We start from the raw sequence: 25,453 nt of genomic DNA on the forward strand, positions 1-25,453 counted from the left end.
CTGTGATAATGAAAAATGCTGCAGAAATTAATCACGAAGTATTGGGTCACATGATCAGATTACGACTAGACGATTAAACCAAGCCGAAACAAAACTGTAAAGTAGCGAGTATCTATATTTGATACGGGGTCTTCGGTAAAACCAGAAATGTTTGCCATAAACTAGTGCTACGAGAAGTTTTATATTGAGCCTTTTATTGGCCTTTCAGTTCACGTGAGAACATCACGTGACAAGACAATAACCAACTGTAATGACAACGTCAGTGAAATTAACTGATTCCAATCTACGGCGGCTTTTCGTTTTTTAGCTTTTAAGAGCTTGTAATCACATTTTCGCATATTTCGCACTTACAACACAACAGAGTAAGACATGGGTGAATCTTTTGATACCAAATAACTGTAATGTGAATTTTGTTGCAAGTCAACCTTTAAAAATGACAGAGCTCTTTTGACTGTTGTCACTCCATTAAATCTGGTTAAAACTGGTTAAAACTGGTCATATCTAGTTAAATCTGGTTAAATTTGGTTACATCTTAGTAGCTTAGACTTGTACAAAAAGAATCCAAACTATTTGTAAGATATATCAGCGATACAAGTATCTCTGACAACAAGATTATTTTATTGCATATTTTGTTCCAACATTATGCTTCAGGCAAATATTTTAATCTGAATTAAGTGAAATAATTAAATAAAAAAATATCATGCTTTGAAACTCTTGAGAAGTAGCAGTTATTTTCAGCCAGCCCTCAACAATGGGTTACTACATGTACATGTACTCACCGTACAATTTGCTTTGAAATTGAGAACAGGTATTGAATCTTTGAACTGTAAGTAATTAATAGTAGTGAGATTGATTGATTTGAGATTGATTGATTTGAGAGTTCTTAGTCTAGTTAGGATACATCTGACTAGCAAGCAAGACAGAAATCTCTCTCGGTTTGTAAAATGTTTGAAATATATACCAGTTACCGTAAAACCTCTAATTGAACGCCACCTTTATTTGAATGTTACCTTTATTTGATTGTCACTAAAGGAGAAGGATTGAAAAATAGAGTGCCACCCTTTAATTGAATGCCACCTCCATTTGACCGCCATGTCGACATTCTTTGATCATTACGAACCAATAATAAAAGGTTATCAGTAGAAAAGTGTCCACATAATTGTGCTAATAACGACTTGGTTACATCAATAACAATCAATTCTTTCGTTGTTTCTGTTCGGATCGCAGCCCGTTTTCTTACTCTAAAATCTTTTCTTTAAAACCATAGCAATAATTAGTAACTTCATCAGGCTAGTAGTAGCTCCTTGTTTAGCGCGGTCTTGATATTTTGACGGATATGAAAAAAAACGATTCACATTTGCGATGGTAGATGATCGACTAGTTTAAGGCTAAAAGTGGTCTTTAGCACGCATGCAGCTAAAAGTTTATCATTATTTGTGCGAAAAGCAATTCATAAAAGTCTTGCTCGACCCAAAAAATTGTTTGGACGCTAATACCGACTAGTTCAACAGTGCAGAAAAAAGAGTTAAGGTCAGAAGACATTGTGGAAGTTAGCAAACAGCCAAAAGAAGATTGAATCGCCCTAAACAAAAGCAACAATCAGAACACAACTAGCCAAATGAATGATGTCAATTTTTTTTCTGAATGTCTTACATGGTTTGTTTATGTCACTTGTTCTTGAATATACATGTATATTTGTAGCATTTGTTAGATTATCATTATATAACTTATAAACTTGCAGATTTATAGCATATTATTTGGTAGCATTCTTACAGTTATATAAAGCTTACTATAGATCGACGCTCATAACTCTACTTCCATTGCACATGAAAAGCCAGTTTTGGCTGCAAACTGTAGAAAATATATCGATGAGTGCAATGAGCTTTTATGTAACATTGTTAAATATAGCTATAAATTAAAAATACGCTTTTAAATTTAGAATGAAATAAAAATTAAAAGCTTCACCAATTTGCAAAGCAGGGAAAAGGCTGTAATATCATTGCATGTTAATTGCAAGCAATAGATATACACTGAGGAAAATACTTCTCGGCTTTCTAATGCATATTTATTTGAAGATCATAGGCTATAGCGGGTAAGTTAGCGGATCTCTAGCATCTAAAAAAGTTAAAGGTTGACTTGCAACACAATTCACATTACAGTTATTTGATACCAAAAGATTCACCATGTCTTACTTTGCTATGTTGTAGATTCAAATTATGTGAAAACGTGATTACAAGCTCTTAAAAGCTCAAAAACGAACAGTTAATCGCAGCCATCACGAAACCGCCGTAGTTTGGATTCCCTTTCCAAAACGGCTCAAATGTGATATAGTTGAACACGATGCGTTTCTGTTTACCCTTTCATGCAACCTCATTCGTCAAAATATTTTCCCACAAATATACTTCACGCATTCAATAAAACTATGTCTATTGTCTTTACGCATCTATTTCATTATCATTGTAATGCTGTCACTTTGAGCATATACCTCAAAACCTAGCCTAAAAATTAGTTTAATTTATTAATCTTAGCTTGAGAGGGTGCATATCACCCTCTGATAAACATGAGGAGCCTGTTGGTCACCTGCGATGGTCGAAAGAAGCTGCAGAAATTGTTCACGCCATTTGGCGGAGAAATATAGGTCACATGATGCGATTATGGCTAGATGATTAGACCAAGCTGAAACAAAACTGTAAAGTAGCGAGCATCTATATTTGATGAGGGTTTTCCAGTAGAACCCGAAATGTTTGTCACAAAACTAGTGCTACGAAACGTTTTATATTGAGCCTTTTATTGACCTTTCATTTCACGTAATAATATCACATGTCAAAACCATAACCACGTCGAGTTGAGTATGTCATCAAAATAAAGGGATTCCAACCGACGGCCGTTTTTTAACTGTTTGTTTTTTAGCTTTTAAAAGCTTTTAATCACATTTCCACATATTTTGAACCTATAACACAGTAGAGTAAGACACGGTAAACCTTTTGATACCAAATAACTGTAATGTAAATTTTGTTGCAAGTCAACCTTTAATGTCGCTCCACCCAAAGGAGAGTGCAAAATATAGGCAAGAGTAACGTCGCTTTGCCGGTAAAAGTAGTAAATCTATCTTCTCATAATTCTCACCAGCTATTTGAAAAATACAGCCCTAGCCTCTATTTGACCGCCACTATAATTGAGTAAGGGTTAGAAAATAGAGCGCCATGGCGTTCAAATAAAGGTTTTACAGCAAGTATGTTTACAGTATATACTTTATGTATTTATATTTAGAGTATATATTTACAGCTATTTACAGTATGAAACCTCTGATTTCTAAGGAGTAAGAATGTTTAAAGCTTGTAAGATATTTCTCTTTGTAACATAACCTCATCACAAAAAGTGTAGAGTAGTCTAGTGGTGCCGACTGTTTACAAGAAAAACCTGACAACTGATTTTAGGTCAGAGATCTCCATTATCATTTTTACCTCGTCTTAGTAGTGAAAAGCTCAATGACAAGATTACACTTACAAACTAATCTAATCATATCTATTTAAATATTTTTTTGTAATGTCGCTTTTGAAATCACTTACAAGTGTCAAAAATTCTCTATCATAGTGTTTGTTGAATTGATGACATACATAATAGCTTTTTAGATAGATACGACACTCGACTATCATGTTGAAAGCTACATATTCTACTTACCTTTGCGAAGATGCCTTTAGGGACTCGGTTTGGATATAAAGTAAGCTCTTGGATGTACCATTTCTTTTGGACGTATTTCAAAGCGTGTCTTTGGTATTCATCAATTGTCTCCACCTGGTTGTAAGTAAAACCTGCATATTGTTAGCTAAAAACAAACTGAAGAATAAAAAAGAAGTTTAAAACAGGCCCTCTTAATACTCATAATAGAATGCAACAGAAAAAAAGAAAAGGCATTATATAGCTTGTTAACTAGTATTATTTTTGCTTGTACTATCACTTATTTATTTTAATATTTGTTTTGAAATATGAATATTCAAAACAACTTGAAGCTGAGAAATAGCTTCATTGGAAAAAGCTCAGCCTTTTCCTATGAATTGCATTTATATACTGTATATATTTCTCAAAGTTTGTCTGTGTCTGTTTGTCTAGATAACACTATTAAAATCTTGAAATAAAGAATCCGTATCGCAGAAGATTTGATCACGGACCCTCCCATTTGATCATTAGTCACATTCAATTGTCAGTCCAATCCCTTACAAACTAAGCCACACAAGCTTGATGGATTTATTAGGCGATATATGTTGTTATATGGGTGAAAATACGCTACTGCTGCCCGTTACGACTGGAGGGTGGTAGCGTAATTTTATGCAAGCTCAATCGTGAGAGCAAGTAATTAGCTCTTATTAGTAAGCTTACTCAAATTATTCATTGGCGATGTGCCAGGCTAATAGCAAGTGGCAGGCAACCACATTACCTCTCATTGTTTATAAGCTGATTTCTAATACCCATGCAACGCCGGTAATTCTGCTAGTTATCACTATATATAAAACATTCAAATACCGCAAAGTGTAATGTGAACAGAGTCAGCTCAGGTATATTTTAGAAGCTTATTCCCTGTATTACGGAGTTTTATCAACAGAAAGAATAGTTGTTATCTGGTTAAGTAGTAGTTTTCAAATAGAAATATGTGGAAGGAAGCGGATAAACTAGTCAATAAAATGAACCCTTCGCTTTATCTTGTGACTGTTAAGAAAATCTGATAGCTTCCTATATCAGGCAGGAGTGTTGTTATGAAGCGACCAATCACTATCATTGACACGGCATAACATAACACAGCACGCATGCACGCGCACGCGCACGCGCACGCGCACGCGCACGCACGCACACACACACACGCACATAACCAATAGCTGCTTTCTACACAATTCTCGAAACAAGATCTTTAAACTTATCTCAGTCATGTATTCAAACTTTGAAAAGAAAGGTTTTAACATAGTTGTAATCTGTTGTATTATGAAATTTGTTGGGCTCAGGCTATATTGGCATCTGGGCTCAAAGCAGTTGCTGGTGGTCTTGGCAATTACGGTGAGTGAATACAGCTAGTGGATAAAGCTAGTAGATTAGGTCGTATTAGGCAGTATTGGGTAGTATATAAGGAAATAGAATGAAAGATAGATTTTTCTTCTCATTCTCTGGTTCAACTCATGTGAGTACCTCTATTTATACAACATTATTAACTATAATAATATTATTTCAAGCAAAAGTGTGTATATTATCAACTGGTATGCTTTGTTTGTGGCATCCTAAATTTGGGATAGAACTAGGAGTTAGAATAATTTGAACAATAAGCAAGTTGTGTGACTTTCCTATAATGCCAATGGCGTAACAACGCAAATGTCAAAATTATCATATGTAACAATGTATAGTCCATATACATAAATCTGTGTTCATCTTTTGTTAAACCCTGTGTCCAGTTATAGCAATTAACATCTAGTAATGCCATATGCACACGGCACTGGATTTGATCTTGGGACCTCCAGATCTAAATGTGGCGAATTTAACCATTAAGCTACACAGACTGCAATAGATTTATTCTTGAGAAACGGTTGAGATACTCACGATTAAAGCACTTGATTGGGGTTAATAACTAACACTGTTGACCGTTACGCATAACGATTGTTAAGCTGGCCCAAAATGTGAGTATTGTTTTAGTAAAGATTTTAGTAAAGATCTAACTTTCCAGGTAAGTTACTCAAATTCATTAAATTCCTAAGTATTCTATTACCCGTGCAACGTCAGGCATTTGGCTAGTATAATAATATAATCATATTATTGTTATATATTGTACAATTTCCAGTATATATATTATAATCTATATATATAGTATAAAACCTTTTTCTTCTTCGGCTGTATACAATTATGGAAATTATTGCTAACAATAGTCTACTTCTTTCTCAGTTCAAAAATATAAGCAGAGAAAAAATACTGACGTTTAGTTTAAAAAAACCTGAATAAGTACAACCTGATGGAAGAGCAATTAACTTACGTTTAAAGAGATGAATCTGAGAGTGGCTTTGCTTTTGACCAAGTCAATATCTCCCACAGCTACACCAATCAGCAAATTCACCAATGCTATTGGAACAACGACCATAAAGATTGTAATAAGAACGAAATTGTCTCCTCTGAATGGTCCTGTATTGCTAATGACGAACCTATCGACGAATGAGAGCTCTCCGAGTGCCATGTTCATCGTGCTCAGAAGTCCTATATACGGCGTTTCAAACTCTTCCTAAAGGAATACATCTCGTTCAAATTGTGGCTTTAAAAGTTTAAAAACGGTGATGATATAAAGTTGTGTGAGGTCAAAGGTAAGATAATAAATTATTTTATATCAAGTTATATTTTAACAGTAAGCTAAAATAGACTAACTTGAACTGTGTATAGAGTTGCTATACTGTTGCTCAGACTGGCTGTAGAGAGGTTTGAAGCTTGACTAGTCATAGGTTAATCTATCTACTAACTAACTAATCAACACTTTGCCAGTCATACTCTTATAGCAATCCAAGTTATACTGTAGAGCAGCGCTAAATAAGAAGAGTTCTTCCTTCCATTATTTTAATTTATTATTCCTTCCATTCCATCATTTTAATTTACTATCCTTTAATTTGCTTTTAATTTTATTTTTTTGATTTTTTTATTATTTTTTATTTCTTTCTCATTTGCTTTGAACTGCATTTGACTAGAGACAATAAAGTTCATATCTAACTATGCATCTAACTGATCGATGGGATGGACTGATTTACCTGCCCGGTTCAACCGTCTTGCTAATTCGAATAATCTGAAAATTAAGCACGGTTAGCTTGCTGTTTAGCTCATATATATAATTATTATTTGGTTACTCCCTGCTTCCTACCCTGCTATCAGAAATTATAAAAGAGACGATAATCACAGAGTAAAATGTTTGTATATAAACTTACAGTTCGGTGCTGGGTGATTGAGAAACACCATGCAAAAGCAGCGAAGAAACACAACATGACCAGGAGAGTCTAAAACATGTGGAGAACAAGTTTTCTAAGGAGTTGTGCTATCTTACAGTTTGGCATGAAATTGTTTGTTATTAGTTCAACCAATGATATAAACCCCCCCCCCACTTTATAACATTGGTTTATATCATTGGGGTTTATATCATCGGCGCAACTGAGAAGTTCTAAAAAAACAACACAAAATTCTGTGAATTCTTAGACAGTGACTATTATATTATGATTATGTTATTCAGATATTTAGATAATGTATTTAATACCTTTATGACGCTGCTAAGAACTTTGTAGAACATAGTCATATATATTCCAATCACTGGGACTCTACAAGCATAAACCTTACATAGAGAAAGTCCTATGAGTACATACTGTGTTATTCCAAAATTCTCTTTATTCTTTAGCTTGTATGGAATCACAGTTTTCTAATTAAATAATAATAATAAATAATTATAATAACCGACTTGAAACATTTTAACCCAATGAAAACTGTTTTAACAGTGTAAAAAAATTCAGCTCAAAAAACACTCTTAAAACGCTCTGCTGCAACTGGTTAAGAGAAGATAACTCTCCATTAGCCACATGATTTGATATTAAGTAATTCCGTTGATGGACAACTTTATTAAAACATTGAATATAAGTGAATAGTTAAAGAAAAGATATCATACCTGATGAGGTAGTGCGTAGCGACGAGCCATGCTAGAAACATCCCAATCCACGCAGCCCTCCATTGGTAATTCTTAAGAACAAATGTTGTCTCATCAATGGCTAGGATAGCCACAGCTAAGCATGATATCATGCTCATGGTTACGTATGTTGCCCCTTTCTTGAAGAATAACAGCCTCTATAGTAAAAGAAGCAACAAAGTTTGAGTGGTTAGAAAACTGACTAAGTTTACATGCAATTTATTTATTAATACCTAGAGAATACCTAATAGGTGTCTAGAGAATACCTAATAGGTGTGTAGAGAGTACCTAATAGTTGTGTAAAGAATACCTAATAGGTGTGTAAAGAATACCTAATAGGAGTGTAAAAATACCTAATAGGAGTGTAGAGAATACTTAATAGGTGCGTAGAGAATACCTAATAGGAGTGTAGAGAATACCTAATAGGAGTATAGCGAATACCTAATAGGAGTGTAGAGAATACCTAATAGGTGTGTAGAGAGTACCTAGTAGGTGTATAAAAATACTTAAAAGGTGTGTAAAGAATACCTAATAGGTGTGTAAAAATAGCTAATAGGTGTGTAAAGAATACCTCATAGGAGTGTAGAGAATACTTAACAGGCGCGTAGAGAATACCTAATAGGTGTGTAGAGAATACCTAATAGGTGTGTAGAGAGTACCTAATAGATGTGTAGAGAGTACCTAATAGGTGTGTAGAGAGTACCTAATAGGTGTGTAAAAATACCTAATAGTTGTGTAAAGAATACCCAATAGTTGCGTAAAGAATACCCATTAGGAACGTAGAGAATACCTAACAGGCGTGTAGAGAATACCTAATAGGTGCGTAGTGAATACCTAATAGGAGTGTAGAGAATAACTAATAGGTGCATAGCGATTACCTAATAGGGGCGTAGAGAATACCTAATAGGAGTGTAGGGAATACCTAATAGGGATGTAGAGAATACCTAATAGGTAGGTGCGTAGCGAATACCTAATAGGAGCGCAGAGAATACCTAATAGGAGTGTAGAGAGTACCTAATAGGTGTTTAGAGAATATCTAATAGGTGTGTAGAGAGTACCTAATAGGTGTGTAGAGAGTACCTAATAGGAGCGTAGCGAATACCTAATAGGAGTGTAGAGAATACCTAATAGGAGCGTAGAGAATACCTAATAGGTGCTTAGAGAATACTTAATAGGTGCGTAGTGAATACTTAACAGAGAATTATAATAATTCTAACTTAAAAGTTCAGGGTAGGAAGCGAATAAGATCCTATAAAACTTACTAATGTAATGAGATCCACGACCAGCCTCACTGTGGTCCCTGAGAGGAGCAGGTAAGTTGTAATACGTAATATTTGTAGTAATGCTGCTTGCTGTTCACTTGGCCTTTCAAATCTGTCTAGAGTTCCTTTCTGTGTATAGATTGTATATGTATTTGTTAAATACTTGTGTGAGTTCATCTATGAAACAGTCTAATAAACACACTTGTTAGGAATATAAGGGCATACACTTCCTGCATGTGCTGATAGTTATCCCTGTAAATTATTCAACTTGCAAAAAGTCTACCATGGTGTACCGCAATATAGTAATCGGTTTATATTACTTTTTTGCCAATAATTTCATTTAAAATAGAAATGTTTTTCAAATGATGCCATGCAAAAATCATAAAACAAGAATAAACAAAAGGGCAGCCTTAAGCCAATAATACCAAAAAACCAAAATACTTTCTCCGCTAAGACTGCAGATATTAGGTGGATATTAGGTTATACCATCAGGTCAGTATAACTGACCTGATGGTATAATTTAAGCAACTAGGTGAAGTCTTCAGTTGGCATGGTTCACATGCGTTACAGCTTCTTACCAATATTGTTCAAACAATAACAAATGTCTAGAAGGCATCATTTAATTATTCTCACCATCTTAAGCTCCTCCAATACAGTTGCATTACTCGCTTCTTCATCAGTTATATTCATGGGAAACCCACGATAGTCTTGGTGGTCTGTGATTACGTTTGGCATCTCGTCAATGAATACAGAGAGAGTAACCAGGGCTGTTGTATAATAAATGAAGTCAACGACAAACATTCCTCGTCCAAAGGTTAGCCTAAAAGTTCATACAGAAATATTTAGTGCAAGGCTACAGACTGCATTCACATTGCTTGAAAGAAATACAGGAAATGCTGATCAAACATTGATGTGATTCTATAAATACTCTTTTCATCTGTCTTACAGAGTTTAGTTTGTTTTAGTAATAACTACCAAACTCTACCAGATACATTGATCTCTTATTTACTGCACTTGTAGGCTGCTTCATTATTTAAACCTTGTGAAAACATGAGCTAGGCGACACACTATCATACGATAGGTTTTCCAACGCCATACGATAGGTTTTACACCATCATATGATAGGTTTTACACCATCATACGATAGATTTTACACCATCATATGATAGGTTTTACACCATCGTACGATAGGTTTTACACCATCATACGATAGGTTTTACACCATCATACGATAGGTTTTACGCCATCATACGATAGGTTTTACACCATCATATGATAGGTTTTTTTACACCATCATATGATAGGTTAACACACCCTGACAGCAAATTTTATAAAAGAACAAGTCTTGTTTGCCTTGCAGATATTTGAGTGGTATGTAAGTACTGTTATGAGATGCAGTGAGCTCACTAATATCAACCGTGACTAGATGTTTGTGGATATTCAAATACTATATTCAAATCTATAGTTGACCATCATATAATGAGTTTACACTAAACAACTTGCCTCAAATAGTAATTAGGCAGTAGAAACAGTAGGCAGTAAAACTCACTGATAGTACATCAGTAGGTAGTAATAGTCTATTATACAATAGAACGCTGGTAGATAGTAGTACCTTAGGACCCACTAATACTTTAATAGGCAGAGTAAAGTAATGGCATGCTTCTGTCATGTAGTGACAATGCTTAGTAGTGTTCTCATGTTCTCATGTAGAGAAACCCACCGCCAGGACTTGTTTTTTATAAGCTACCTTGGATGGTCCTAACACTTATCAAGTGCTTTTCCTGGAACTGTCAGATTAACCCGAAGGGATGCATTTTGCAACACCTCTAGTCTGACAGAGGTCATTTCCCTTGCCCAATGGTTGAAAGTCAAAGACATTACCACTAGGCCACCCTGACACCCTAATAGACAGAGTAATACAGATACAACCTACCATTTGTGCCGCATGTTCATCTGTGTTACTTCATGCATCATCAAATCTTTACATTCATGTTCGACCATATCCTGAAATCAAGATTTGTAATATGACTCATACTGTACATTCAGATTGCAATTTTATCATTAGTATCAGGTAAAATTGAATTTTAAAATTTTGTTGTTTTTTGTTACAGAACATGAAATTTATGATCAAGATCATACATGTTTTAGTTAGGACTTAGATACAGTAATGTCCTTTCGGTGCTCTGTTCAGCCATCGATTAAAAAAATAGGTACGATTATCAGGCAATGAAACCTACAGTTGTTCACCAGAGACAAGCAACTGCACAGCATGTTTTGTATATATTACACAACCAATGGCTAGAACAAACAAAAAAAAAAATTAAGTTACAGCTCTAAAAACATTGTTTAAATTGGCCAACTTTATATACCGAGTATGATGTCTGCTTCATTAGCTGTAAACAGTGTTTGGTTTGCTAGCAGAGGCTGCGATTATTTTTAAGAGTTGCACGAAAAATGGCTCTATGATCTTGGCTGGACATGTCTGAGTCTAGTGACAAGGAAAAGTCAATGACTGGAGACATGACCATTTGGGAAGCTATATAAGATTAGATTTCATTCTTGTCAACATCATTTTCCCTTTTTGGAATTGTATTTCAACCAATTCAAGTGATCCTGACTTCCTATTTAATTGAGAGAGTTAACTTTAGAGCAGTTTGATAACACAAGTTTTAACCTTCATACGACTTTAGTTGAGCAAAGGCTAAGATATGTAAAAGCCATTCATTGAGTTTCATGACACAATCAAATTTAAATAAAAAGAAATACATAGTAACCATGATACAATAAAACTGTTCAAGTACTCTGAACATTAGTGCAGCCAATCGGAACAGTTTATGTTCACTAAAAGTCGCTGCTGCCTGCAATAAAAATTTCCAACAGTGTGGTAAAATAAGGATTACAAGGATCACATTAAGGATTGAATATGCTCTTAGTGACTGTCTTGAGCTCAAGCTACAGGCATTCACGTTCTCCCAACAGTGACAACCATCTGGAAGTGAGACTCTTCAACTAGCATACCTTCTCTGCCTAAAGTGACACCTTCTCTGCCTAAAGTGACACCTTCTCTGCCTAAAGTGACACCTTCTCTGCCTACAGTGAGACCTCCTCTGCCTACAGTGACACCTTCTCTGATTACAGTCACGCTGTCTCTGCCTATAGTCACACCTTCTCTGCCTAAAGTAACACCTTCTTTGCCTATAGTGACACCTTTTCTGCCTACAGTGACACCTTCTCTGCCTATAGTGGCACCTTCTCTGCCTATAGTGACACCTTCTTTGCCTAAAGTAAGACCTTCTCTGCCTATAGTGACACCTTCTCTGCCTAAAGTGATACCTTCTCTGCCTACAGTGACACCTTCTCTGCCTACAGTGACACCTTCTCTGCCTACAGTGACACCTTCTCTGCCCACAGTGACACCTTCTCTGATTACAGTCACGCTGTCTCTGCCTATAGTCACACCTTCTCTGCCTACAGTGACTCTTCTCTGCCTAAAGTGACACTTTTTCTACCTACAGTAACACCTTCTCTGCCTGCAGTGACACCTTCTCTGCCTACAGTGACACCTTCTCTAACTACTGTCATCCCTTCTCAGCCTATAGTCACAGCTTTTTTGCCTACTGTCACACCTATTTGTGCATGAACCTCTTTGCTGAGGTAGTTCATCTCCATAACAGACAACCTTCAGAATCTAACCAACCCTAGCACCATTTCCTCTTTGTGAGCAGTGACAGTCACTTGCACTTAAGGCTCTCTCACCACTCTTTACACCTGCAGTGAACTTGTCAAACTTTCATTTCCTCTCTTTCATCCAATTGCCCCAAAAGCTTTCCTACTGGCATTCCCTTTTTTTAACAGCGATACCTATCTGCAGTTGAACCATTCCATAAGTTCGACAACTAAGGTCAAATTGTTCAACCACAAATAAATTGTTCAAAAAGTAAGACACTATTAGGCCACTCTAACAGGAAACAGATTCAGTTTTTTGTACAAAAGTAAATTGCAACGGTTTGTTTTTCTGATAGCTTACCGCTGCATACCATGCCTTGCCATTTTTACAGCAATGACTCAATGGACTTGGATCCATGTACTTGAAATTGTAAGTCACTGCAAAGTCCTCTTTTTCAGGATTTCCTTTATGCTGAATGCAACGGTCAAGGACTAACTTGGCTATAGAAGGCATGAAAGCTATCAGCCTTGGCAGTGGGTTGTTACCTCCCTCGTCTACACAGTCCATCGCTTCTTGCCATCTATAAGATGAGATTGTTGGTACAGACATGAAGAGGTTTCTATAAGATGACAATATCAACTACTAGTAGACCATAATATACCATTTGCACTATAACAGGTTTCTATAAGATGCATGTATGTGTATGTGGAGAGGGTTTGAGTGGCAAATAGTGCCAAACTAGTTATTTTAAAGCTAGCATGAATACATTAAAAATTTTTTTTTAGAACTCAAAACACCAATGTTCGAAGTTCTCTGTTTGTGATATTCTAAAGTTACAAGCTTTAAAAATTTCCCAAGATTTGCAGAGCCCTAAATGGTATTATCACTCTTTTCAAAACGCTGTTAATCTGCAAGTTTACATCATCAGCAAGATGAAAATGGCTAAAATACACAAGCTGTGTTTTGTTATTCGCAGAATTTTAAGGCGTGTTCAAGCTTGCGAAAGATAGAAATGGCCTTTGCGAATTATGCTCAAAAATACCGCAGAAACTATTTCATATTAAACATCTTCTACACTTCAGCGTGCCATGAAACAAGACCACAGTCAGCACTGCCAAGACTTCTGGCGTTGAACTCCTTATCTTTTTTAACAAAGCGCTTGCATTAATCCACAGCATGCAAATGTCGATTGAAACACTCACCGCATCATCTGTGCTATGGAAACATAGTGAATGAACTAGTGAGTACAACACCAGCTAAGGCGTTATCCAGACCAGTTTAACAGGCTTAACTAGCATCCAGTTGCGCTAGAATGACAACAACCTACACGACTGCAAAAAGATTTCATGTTGGGATAAGAGTTTGCCTAATGGAAATCTATATTTCCATTATTGGCAGAGATTTTATCGTAATGATGATAATGGCAGGGCAATAGCATTACATGGTTAACCAGAGGTTTCTTATTATAGAAGGCCAGGTTTTCTAGAAAGCTTTGAATATTAAAAAACATTTAGAGACATCTTAAACAATATTTGGAAGCCATCTGTTCGGATTGGCCAGCAATACTGCGTATGATTTGCATTTTTTGCCGTGAGCCAGCTCAGATCTGAGGTAGTTAATCACTAATTACTAGAACTTTCTACTTACATCACTAAAACTATGAGGATGCTTCATGCAAACAAAGCAATGCGATTCAACAGACTGCAAAAGCAAAACTGTTAAAATATCACCAGACATAATAAAGTTCTTGGAAATTTCAAGCTGATTCAATGAAATTAACTTAAACATACTTGTCACTGGTGATGATGGCAGCTGCTGCCTGGTGTGATCGACATTCAATGGCAACATCTAAGGGAGTCTGATCTTTATGGTTGCGACAGATGACACTAGCTGAATACTGCAGTAGTAACTCTACCACTTGGGAATAGTTCCCTCTGCATGCCAAGTGCATAGCTGTTTCCTGTAATAGAAAAACATACTGAACAACATTAACTACAGCAGCTTAGTAGAGTGATACAATAATTTACTCAGTAATATCATACAATAACTAACTCGGTAATATGATACAATAACTAACTTAGGAAGATCATACAATAACTAACTTAGGAAGATCATACAATAACTAACTTAGGAAGATCATACAATAACTAACTTAGGAAGATCATACAATAACTAACTTAGGAAGATCATACAATAACTAACTCGGTAATATGATACAATAACTAACTTAGGAAAATCATACAATAACTAACTTAGGAAGATAATGCAATAACTAACACAGTAATATGATCCAATAACTTACTTAGGAAGATGATACAATGACTAACTCAGAAAGATGATACAATGACTAACTCAGAAAGATGATGCAATAACTATCCCAGTAAGATGATACAATAACTACCTCGGTAATATCATACAATAACTAATTCGGTAGTATGATACAATAACTAATTCGGTAGTATGATACAATAACTAACTTACGAAGATCATACAATAACTAACTTAGGAAGATAATGCAATAACTAACACAGTAATATGATCCAATAACTTACTTAGGAAGATGATACAATGACTAACTCAGAAAGATGATACAATGACTAACACAGTAAGATGATACAATAACTAACACAGTAAGATGATACAATAACTATCTCAGTAAGGTGATAAAATAACTACCTCAGTAATATGATACAATAAGTAACTCAGCAAGATGATGCAATAACTAACTCGGAAAGATGATACATTAACTACCCCAGTAAGATGATACAATACCTACCCCAGTAATATGATACAATGACTAACTCAGAAAGATGATACAATGACTAACTCAGAAAGATGATACAATGACTAACTCAGAAAGATGATACAATGACTAACTCAGAAAAATGATACAATGACTAACACAGTAAGATGATACAATAACTAACACAGTAAGATGATACAATAACTACCTCGGTAATATGATACAATAACTAACTCATAAAGATGATACATTAACTACCCCAGTAAGATGATACAATACCTACCACGGTAATATCATACAATAACTAATTCGGTAATATGATACAATAACTAACTTAGGAAGATCATACAATAACTAACTCAGTAAGATGATGCAATAACTAACTCAGTAAAATGATGCAATAACTAACCCAGTAAAATCATGCATCAACTAACACAATAGGATAGTAAAATCATTACCTCAGTAAGTTGATAAAATAGCTAATTAATAAAAAGGTACAATAACTAGCTAAGTATAAAAATGAAATAATATAACACAATAGGACGATACGATAACTAACTCAGCAGAATCATTCAAAAACTAACACAATAGGATGGTAAAATCACTAACTACATAAAATAATGCAATATGATAAACTATTTTTCTCTGATTATCAAATGAAAACAATCCGACACAAAGAGCATAACATCAATTACCATGCCAGTCATCACTTCTATAGGATTCTATCATAAATTGAATGGTTCATCCGATGAACTGATATTTGGCAGATTCCTCAATATCATCTCCATATTCTAGTTACAATGAGTACCTGATATTTGGTAGACACCTCATCATCATTTCTATACTTTAGTTACTGTTAGTACCTAATATTCGAAAAATATCTCACTATCTACATGTATATACATAAATTTCAGTGTTTGTCTGTCGTTTGTGTGTCCAGTTAAAGCGATAAAGTTATAGAAATGAAAAATCTGCTGCGCACTGAATTTGAACTTGGAACCTCCAGATCTGCAGACAAATGAGTCTATTCACTAGGCTATATGGCTACATTGCTATACAATGGAATAATTGTAGTCATACTTATTAAAATTTTCCAATCCTTAATGCCAATTGGTTAAAATAGCATGTATCATGCTTCAGCGAATACGCTTGAAGATCATGATTGCGTGAGAGATCCTGATGCAATTTTTTTCTAACGGTGGCTTACGTATTAGCCACTATAATACTTTATCAAACTACAAATCTTTACCATAATAAGGGCTCTTATTATAGTAGAGATTTAGACTAGCCTAAGTTACTCAAATTCATTGGGTAAAGCAACTTAGCCGATCAAAAATAAATTTTTTATGCAAAAACTTATTTGATCACTCGTACAATGCCGGGCATTCACCGAGTCATCTCTATACTTTAGTTACAGCTGATACCTGATATTTGGTACACACTTCTGTATCATCAACATGCTCTAGCAATAGGTCTATTATTTCTAGATGACCATTACAGGCAGCGGCTGTCAGTGCAGTGTGACTATACTCATCACGGCCTCTTGCTGACACGTCCCCTCCATGCCTACTCATGAAACAGATAAACATTATGGATGAACACAAATATATATGCACATACTTGTGTATAATATATATATTTGTATATAATGTATATATATTTGTATATAATATATATATATATTTAGTACAAATTTAGTTCAGATGCAAGAATGTAATAAATAACCAAAGAAGGAGTACATCATGGTGTGGTTTACTTTAGAAGGGCTTTGACACTAGCGTAGTGGCCATTCAAACAAGCGAGTAGCATTGGAGTACACCCTTCAGCATCATCGTCATTGATCTCTGATTTGCTGTGGCGAAACAGAGCTGTGATGCATTTTGGGTAGCCATTCCTACAAACATAATTGTTTTACAGAAAATTGTTTTGCTGATATAGTGTACACAGGCTAAAGCTACCCCCTCTTTGTTCTTACACTGATATAGTGTATACAAAATAAAGCTACCCCCTCCTTGCTCTTACACTGATATAGTATACACAAGATAACGTTCCCATCAGACAATTCACATTAACATGATGTCATAGGAAATTGTTTATCACTATAGAGATATGGGATGCCTGAGAATTCTGGGTGTTTTAGCGAGCAAGAGTATGCGGAATAAGGAATACATGTCGGTGTGTTACTATGGCCATAGTTGTCTGCTGATGACTCTTTCATCGTAGCCTTTGTGCCAGCCTTTTAAGGATGCTGCTATTACTCTGGTTCATTGGCATGCAAACATTGCAAAATAGTTTTGTATGCTTTTCTAAGCATGCACTCAATTTTGAGGGAAGAAGCATCTGAATGCTGGGTTTGACAGTTGAAGGAGCAAAGTAAAGCCAAAACATTTATAGGAACGATTGCGCCAAAATTTGTAGCCGTAAACGAACAGCAATTTTACATCAACTGAAAGTTAACTTATCAATAAAATATTTTTCCAAGTCTGCAAAAATCATTTAGTTTTTGTCTACAAATCTGCATTCACTTTATGCCAAAGTTCGCCGATTTTTTAATTTTTGCTAACACTTTCTGTAAAAATACATGTTTGTGTAATAGGGATCTTTTTAGTAAACCTAATCATTATAGGCAAACTGTTGATATCAAACCTCATGTTTGAAAGAATGTATAACATGGAGTGACGGTTGAGTTGTTAATATTACTGGTTGCTTTATGTGATTAACACGATGTGACCACAGTCACTAGACTCATGTGTTTGTAGCGATTTCGCCTATTTTTTTCTAAACAGACATGCTGGAGAAGCATCTGTCTTTTGCAAACTAATAATCGGTCCTTCCTATCATTGGAGCAAACACCTCTCACCTTCTCTCATGCAATAAGCACTTGAACATTGCAGGATGCAACAAATAGAGGTTATTAAAACTACTGCTGCAGTTCCACTTATTATTTCACAGCCTTCAGCAAACAATTAACGAGTGAATGAGAAAAGTGAACCATTAACATGATAGTAAGGATACTCACAAAACGAAACAGAGCACTGAAATACTTTATTCGTTGCAAGGTCATTCAGAGGTGAAAAATGGCGGCTTATCTAGTTAGCTTTAGTAAAGTGCACAACTTACTTGGCAGCAAGATGTAGAGGGGTCCTGTCATCCTCATCTCCAGCTGCTGGGGAGGCCCCTAAGTGAAGAAGTTTCAATAAAAAATCTAGTTTTCCCCTCTCAGCGCAGTAGTGTAGCGCTGTCTTCTCCCCAACGTCCTTAAACGCTATGAGTCTTTCCAATGCATCCTACATGTTAATGACAAATTTAAATGTAAGACAGCTACAAGCAACGGAACTATGCTTCTGAAAAGGTTTGTATGTTAAATACTGTACGAATGAATAATAACCTTCTTTACTATAATAAAGGCTGAGTTGTTCCGTTTGTCCAAGGACAAAGTGGAAAGTTGTCAAAAAAAGACTGCCTCATGTGGGATTTGAACTCATAACTTTCAGCATGGTAGACCAACACTCCAACAACTGCAACGATCAACCCCTCTTTGATTCTCAGAATAATTGTATGTGTTATACCTGATGCTCTCTCACAGCGCGCTAGACTACCAAGGTACTAGTATATATGACATCAGATCTATTGTCGACAGCATACATTGATGTATGAATTTAATTCATGTAGGAAGCAAGATCAGTTTGATCTAACAATTACTCGTCGCAAACCATAACTTTCTTGAGTAGATAAATTGCAGAGAAAGTGGGCTCAGTTTTCGACAAAGCAATTTAATTTTTATTGCATAGCAGTGTCTATACGCAAAAAGTTGTTAATCTTGATGCAGCAGTCTTCCACCATAAACGAGTATACTATAATCTGCTGCATTTGAAAAATAAATACTACTTGGCTAGTGTAAGCAACCAACTAACCACAGTACGTTACAGTTGTCATACAAACTCTCGTACGTTAGAGGTTTTGAATACACCTGGTAGTGAGGGTCATAGAAACACCTACTTAAGTTAGAGTACAGCAGGTAGAGTAAGTCATAGAAACCCCCACTTACCGTAGGTTTGAGTTTACCAGGTAGTGTCGGTCATAGGTTAGAGTACACCAGGTAGTGTCGGTCATAGAAACCCCCTACTTAGGTTAGAGTACACCAGGTAGTGTCGGTCATAGAAACACCTACTTAAGTTAGAGTACACCAAGTAGTGTCGGTCATAGAAACCCCTACTTAAGTTAGAGTACACCAGGAGTGTCGGTCATAGAAACCCCTACTCAAGTTAGAGTACACCAGGTAGTGTAGGTCATAGAAACACCTACTTAGGTTAGAGTAAACCAGGTAGTGTAGGCCATAAAAACACTTGCTTAAGTTAGAGTACACTAGCTAGTGTCGGTCATAGAAACACCTACTTAAGTTAGAGAACACCAGGTAGTGTCGATCATAGACACACCTACTTAAGTTAGAATACACCAGGTAGTGTAGGTCATAGAAACCCCTACTTAGGTTAGAGTACACCAGGTAGTGTCGGTCTTAGAAACACCTACTTAAGTTAGAGTACACCAGGTAGTGTCGGTCATAGAAACCCCTACTTAAGTTAGAGTACACCAGGAGTGTAGGTCATAGAAACACCTGCTTAAGTTAGAGTACACCAGGTAGTGGAGGCCATGGAAACACCTACTTAAAGGTTGACTTGCAACAAAATTCACATTACCGTTATTTGATATGAAAAGATTCACCATGTCTTACTCTGTTGTGTTGTAGGTGCAAAATATGTGGAAAGGTGAGTACAAGCTCTTAAAAGCTCAAAAACAAACAGAAAATCGCAGCCACACGAAACCGCTGTAGTTTGGATTCCCTTTCCAAAACGGCTCAAATGTGATGTAGTTGTGAGAGATGGTTTCTGTCTACACTTTCTTGCAACCTTATTCGTCAAAATATTTTCACAAATATACTTCACGAATTCAATAAAATTATGTCTATTGATCTTACGCGTCTGTTTTATCGTCATCGTAATGCTGTCACTTTTAGGACTGATATCTTATAACTTACCGTAAAAAATCGTTAAAACTTTTTAACCTTACCTCGAATGAGTACATATCATTGTCTGATAATCATGACGAGCCTGTTGGTCACTTGTAATAATCGAAAAGTGCTGCAGAAATTATTTGCGAAGTATTGGGTCACATGATCAGATTACGACTTGATGATTAGATCAAGTCGAAACAAAACTGTAAAGTAGCGAGCATCTATATTTGATACGGGGTCTTCGGTAAAACCCGAAGTGTTTGTCATAAACTAGTGTTACGATAAGTTTTATATTAAGCTTTTTATTGGCCTTTCAATTCACGTGAGAACATACGTGACAAGACAATAACCAAATTTGGTGGCTACGTCATCGAAATAAAGAGATTCCACTCTATGACGGCTTTTCGTTTTTGAGCTTTTAAGAGCTTGTAATCAAATTTCCACATATTTGGCACCTACAACACAACAGAGTAAGACATGGTGAATCTTTTGATATCAAATAACTGTAATGTGAATTTTGTTGCAAGTCAACCTTTAAGTTAGAGTACACCAGGTAGTGTCGGTCATAGAAACCCTTACTTAAGTTAGAGTACAGCAGGTAGTGTTGGTCATAGAAACCCCTACCTAAGTTAGAGTACAGCAGGTAGTGTCGGCCATAGAAACCCCTACCTAAGTTAGAGTACACTAGGTAGTGTCGGTCATAGAAACCTTTACTTAGATTAGAGTTCAGCAGCTAGAGTAGGTCGTAGAAACACCTACCTGAGGTAAAAGCTCAACCAATAATTCAAGGCATGAGAGTTGGTTGCTGATGACACTGTGATGCAGAATACTTCTACCCAAATCATCTGTCAAATCAACCAGAGCGCCATTACTGATGAGAAATCGTACTATTTCTAACCGCCCTTTTCTCACTGCATAGTGGAGTGGAGACATATCTTTAACATCTACTGCATTTATGTCTGCTCCCTGTAAACCATAACATGATAACATTACAACTGTCTCAATCTTAAATATGTATAGGCTATAAGAATATTGCAACTTAATTTAAATGTATTGGATGGTAAATGAAAGACAATCAATTTTATTAAAGAACTCAGGCTAAAAAAGGTAAATACATTATAATACCTGTTAGTAAGGTATAACTAGCATGTGCACTCTGTAATGATTATAGAAAAACCTTTTAGAGTTACTTAGCTTCATGGCTAAGGTTTGAGCTCCTTTGAAGAGTTATAATAATGATGAAACACAAGGTTGTCTGAAGGTCGAGTATATAGATGTAAGACAATTTTATCAGTAAATACTAACTTACACAAAGGTGTTTTTACAAATAGTTGTTACTTATAGCTGATTACGGCTTATAGAAACCTGTTACTGACAGATAGCCATTGCTTACCGATAGTTGCTATATATACGGATAGCTGTTTCTGACAGACAGTCATTGCTTACAGATAGTTGCTATATATAGATAGCAGCTACTGACAGATAGTTTTTACTTACATTGAGCATGATGAGCTGAGCAAAGTCACTCCGTGAGTCGAAGGCAGCTGCCCTACAGTTACAAATGTTCATAAATACTTCATTGCTACGGTTATAGTGCTCAGTCTGATTTCACGGAAACACAACTGTGCAGGGAGTCATACAAACAAGACCTTTTATAGTTATGCGCAGTGCTCTTAGCAACTAACCACAAAACTATGTTTTTACCTATGTGATGGCGTGGTCCTTTTAACTAGAGAACTCAACTCTCTCTTACCAAGATATTTGTTCTGTTTACCTTATGTGATGATATTTTCATCAATCTGTATTTAAACCAACCGTGTAATGAGATAGAACCTAAACACCAACCTACTGTATCTATCTAATAAAATGTTAACTTTATGAGAGTGTAATCTTATCTATATTACATCTCTGGCAGTCGAGTGCCCCGCGAGAGATCGCCATTTTTCATAACTATCTGCAAAATTATTTTCATTTACAGCCAAGTCATGTCAAGTCAATTCGAGTGGCGCTGATAGCAGTCTACCTGTTTGCTAGGTCAGCTGTCTGAGTTCGAATCCCGGGTGATGCCACTGTTTTTCCAACACCCACCCGTGGCTTTGACAGACACATCTTTTATTATAGTAAAGTTTCTGCTATAGCAAAGAATATCATTCAGTATTTAATAGTAAATTATTCTGTCTGTTTGTAATAATGCTTTGCTGTGATTCTAGAACATTCTACAGATGTGCATTGTATATGTACCTATGTAAAGGCGTTTGCTTGCTGACTGTAGTACCATGGAGATCTGCTCCATTTTTCACCAAAAGCTCTGCGATTTTAACAAATCCAAACATGGCTGCCAGATGCAACGCAGTTGAACTGTCTGTCTGCAACATATACACACACATAGTATATCTTCTATACATAACCACTTCAAATATCATTCTCTGACAAGACCAAACAAAGCCATATCAGAATAGTTCAGAAAGTTTGGTGTACTGTGATCTTAGCCAGTTGAGAAGAAAGCTATGATGAGTGAATCCAAGCAGCTATAACATGTAGGAACCAAGTATTACCGACCTTGACACAGTTCACATCAGCTCCGGCCTCAAGCAGACGTTTCACATGCTCACAGTGATTATTAACAACAGCCAGATGTAACGCAGTAGACCCTTCATGGTCTTTCTGGTGGAGATAACTTTTAAAACTGCCATACTTGGATTTTGCTGTAAATATTATATAATTGTTATCTAATTCAGAATGTGCTAGCAATATTAAAGTATGCTTGAATTACCAATTCCTATATCAACTTTGGAAATTGGAACTCGAAAATAATTGACGAGGTTGGAATACACTTCCGTCGATCAAATTAAGAATGTGAGATATATTAGTAATTGTCATGTTCTATCGATATCAAACTTATAATCAGTGGCAAGCAACTGAATAAAAAGTTGGTCACACTATGTGACCTGCCAGTGAGGAAATATCTATGACAGAATACATGATTGTTTAATTATTTGAAAATAGCTACTTCCAAAACCTACGGAATTATTTCAGAAATGTTTTGAACCTTTCCAGTTATAACGCAAAATTCAAATTTTAGACAAAATTCAAGGCTGAAGAAACTATGTCAATGACTTACATGGCTGTTTCAGAATCCAATTTTTTAAATTTCATGACATGCAGCTAAATATTTCATATTTATATTGTAGCCTAAATTGCCCGGAACTATTCTAACAGAATTAGTCATCACTTTGGTATCATTATAGCTGATTGATAGCAAGGATTATACATACTATTATCCTGTCAGGGCGGTGTATCATAAATAGATAGGCACTTGGGTAGATAGATTAAAATATAGATAAATAGATCAATAGATCAACAAATAAATAAATATTTTGTTTATTATAATATAAGAGATCATCAGGTGTGGCAATGTGGAACAGGGAATAAGTATGTGCATAGGTATTCTATAAACCACGAAGATGGATGACTAGCGCAGAGGGTAGGTTGCAGGGCTGGCAAGTGAAATGTTGTGAGTTTAAACCTCATTTGGTGATATCTTTTCAGCCTCATTCCATGGCTTTGAACAGAAGGAGACGGCTCTTATTATAGCAAAAATTATCAAGTGATAAAAAAAATGATCAATAACTCACTCGCGCTCCTCAAAACTATACAACAACCATTGGGAAAGTTCAATAAGAAAACAAGTTATATCAGCAGCAAGTTTTTCATGTCGTATCAAACATGTATGTTACTTAACATGCTTCGCTTACTGGGAGTTGTCTTCCTTTTCTTACCTGTATCAATGATCAACTGCAGAATATTTACATTCTTCTCCACAGCTGCTAAAATCAGCGCAGTTTGGTGTCCAATATCTTCTTTGCAAACACTCGCGCCAGAGTTTATCTAACAATACAGGAGAGGTTGTTTACCTTCTTGTGTTATCAATAAAGAGATAGTCTATAAATTGCATTTTACATGTATGTTGAAATACCGTCACGGGTGTTCGTGACAGTCTGATGTTATTCTGGATGTGGAGAGTAACCTAGATTAGCTTCAGATCTTGTAGCAGAAGATAAAAGAATCAAATAAAAGCCCCTTATAGAACTTCAAAGACAGTAAGCTACTTCTCTACGTCACAAACATAATCGTAGTACAAAGTTTTGAAGAAATTAAACCAGAGAGAAGTGGAGGACTTCATATTTTTTTGGAGTAATCTATGTTTAGATACCTCTAGCATCTAGCTACAATGTCTAAAAGATGCAAAAAACATATTTCCAGGTTTGTCATTTTTAGCTTCTTGTAGTAATTTCAACAGTTTGTTATGTCTACAAAGCTTAAGCTGTAAAGAATTTGAATACCCACACCAAGGTTTCTTCCCCAAACGAAAGGTTCTTTACATATTAGCATAAGTGAGGGAATACTCACACTAAGGTTTCTTCCCCAAACAAAAAGTTCTTTACATATTATCATAAGTGAGGGAATACTCACACCAAGGTTTCTTCCCCAAATGAAGGGTTCTTTACACATTATCATAAGTGAAGGAATATTGAATCACTTGACTTAACTAAAACCTCAACAGTTTAACACTCTGAGAAATCAGAACAATAAATTTCTTTACAGGTGTGAGCTTTAAGGTTTTTTAAACATCTGAATTTGCAATTCTTCTTAGTAATCTACGAGTGCTTACGCCGCCGCGTATGGCTGGCAACAATGAACTAGACTTATTCAAACCATACCAGCAGTTGGCAAATGTCATACGATCCACTTTTGATAGCAAAATGTAGAGGAGTTGAGTTACTTCTGCTTCTGATATCCACATCACAGTGGGGCTGGCTAAGTAACACCTGCAGGTAAACAATCTATATTACAGTGGGGCTGACTGAGTAACACCTGCAGGTAAACAATCTATATTACAGTGGGGCTGACTGCGTAACACCTGCAGGTAGACAATCTATATTACAGTTGGGCTGACTGAGTAACACCTGCAGGTAAACAATCTATATTAGAGTGGGGCTGGCTGAGTAACACCTGCTACTAAATATTTTCCAACAAAGCATGTGATTGGCTGCTTCCGCATCACTTAGTGGCTATTTTGCTGACACTA

General features: G+C 35.9%; 1 protein-coding gene across 2 annotated transcripts in view; it reads right to left on the reverse strand.

Moving 5' to 3' along the window:
* LOC137392938 (transient receptor potential cation channel subfamily A member 1-like) overlaps positions 1 to 25,453 on the reverse strand; it is a 41,947-nt gene that overhangs the window by 5,929 nt on the left and 10,565 nt on the right. Inside the window, exons 4-23 of one of the 2 annotated variants that reach the window (XM_068079300.1) lie at positions 25,086 to 25,193; positions 24,144 to 24,252; positions 22,924 to 23,069; positions 22,606 to 22,730; positions 21,862 to 21,913; positions 21,124 to 21,330; positions 18,474 to 18,640; positions 17,110 to 17,247; positions 16,778 to 16,919; positions 14,401 to 14,570; positions 12,971 to 13,190; positions 10,877 to 10,947; positions 9,577 to 9,763; positions 8,944 to 9,072; positions 7,664 to 7,839; positions 7,262 to 7,322; positions 6,939 to 7,007; positions 6,008 to 6,250; positions 3,682 to 3,795; positions 780 to 824 (exon numbers count right to left, since the gene is read on the reverse strand). In XM_068079300.1, coding sequence (XP_067935401.1) covers positions 780 to 824; positions 3,682 to 3,795; positions 6,008 to 6,250; positions 6,939 to 7,007; positions 7,262 to 7,322; positions 7,664 to 7,839; positions 8,944 to 9,072; positions 9,577 to 9,763; positions 10,877 to 10,947; positions 12,971 to 13,190; positions 14,401 to 14,570; positions 16,778 to 16,919; positions 17,110 to 17,247; positions 18,474 to 18,640; positions 21,124 to 21,330; positions 21,862 to 21,913; positions 22,606 to 22,730; positions 22,924 to 23,069; positions 24,144 to 24,252; positions 25,086 to 25,193 — 2,679 coding nt within the window. The remainder of the gene's footprint in view (positions 1 to 779; positions 825 to 3,681; positions 3,796 to 6,007; positions 6,251 to 6,938; positions 7,008 to 7,261; positions 7,323 to 7,663; positions 7,840 to 8,943; positions 9,073 to 9,576; positions 9,764 to 10,876; positions 10,948 to 12,970; positions 13,191 to 14,400; positions 14,571 to 16,777; positions 16,920 to 17,109; positions 17,248 to 18,473; positions 18,641 to 21,123; positions 21,331 to 21,861; positions 21,914 to 22,605; positions 22,731 to 22,923; positions 23,070 to 24,143; positions 24,253 to 25,085; positions 25,194 to 25,453) is intronic. The other variant, XM_068079301.1, reaches the window with a different exon arrangement.

Source organism: Watersipora subatra, chromosome 4, assembly GCF_963576615.1.
Source record: "Watersipora subatra chromosome 4, tzWatSuba1.1, whole genome shotgun sequence".
Taxonomy (NCBI): domain Eukaryota; kingdom Metazoa; phylum Bryozoa; class Gymnolaemata; order Cheilostomatida; family Watersiporidae; genus Watersipora; species Watersipora subatra.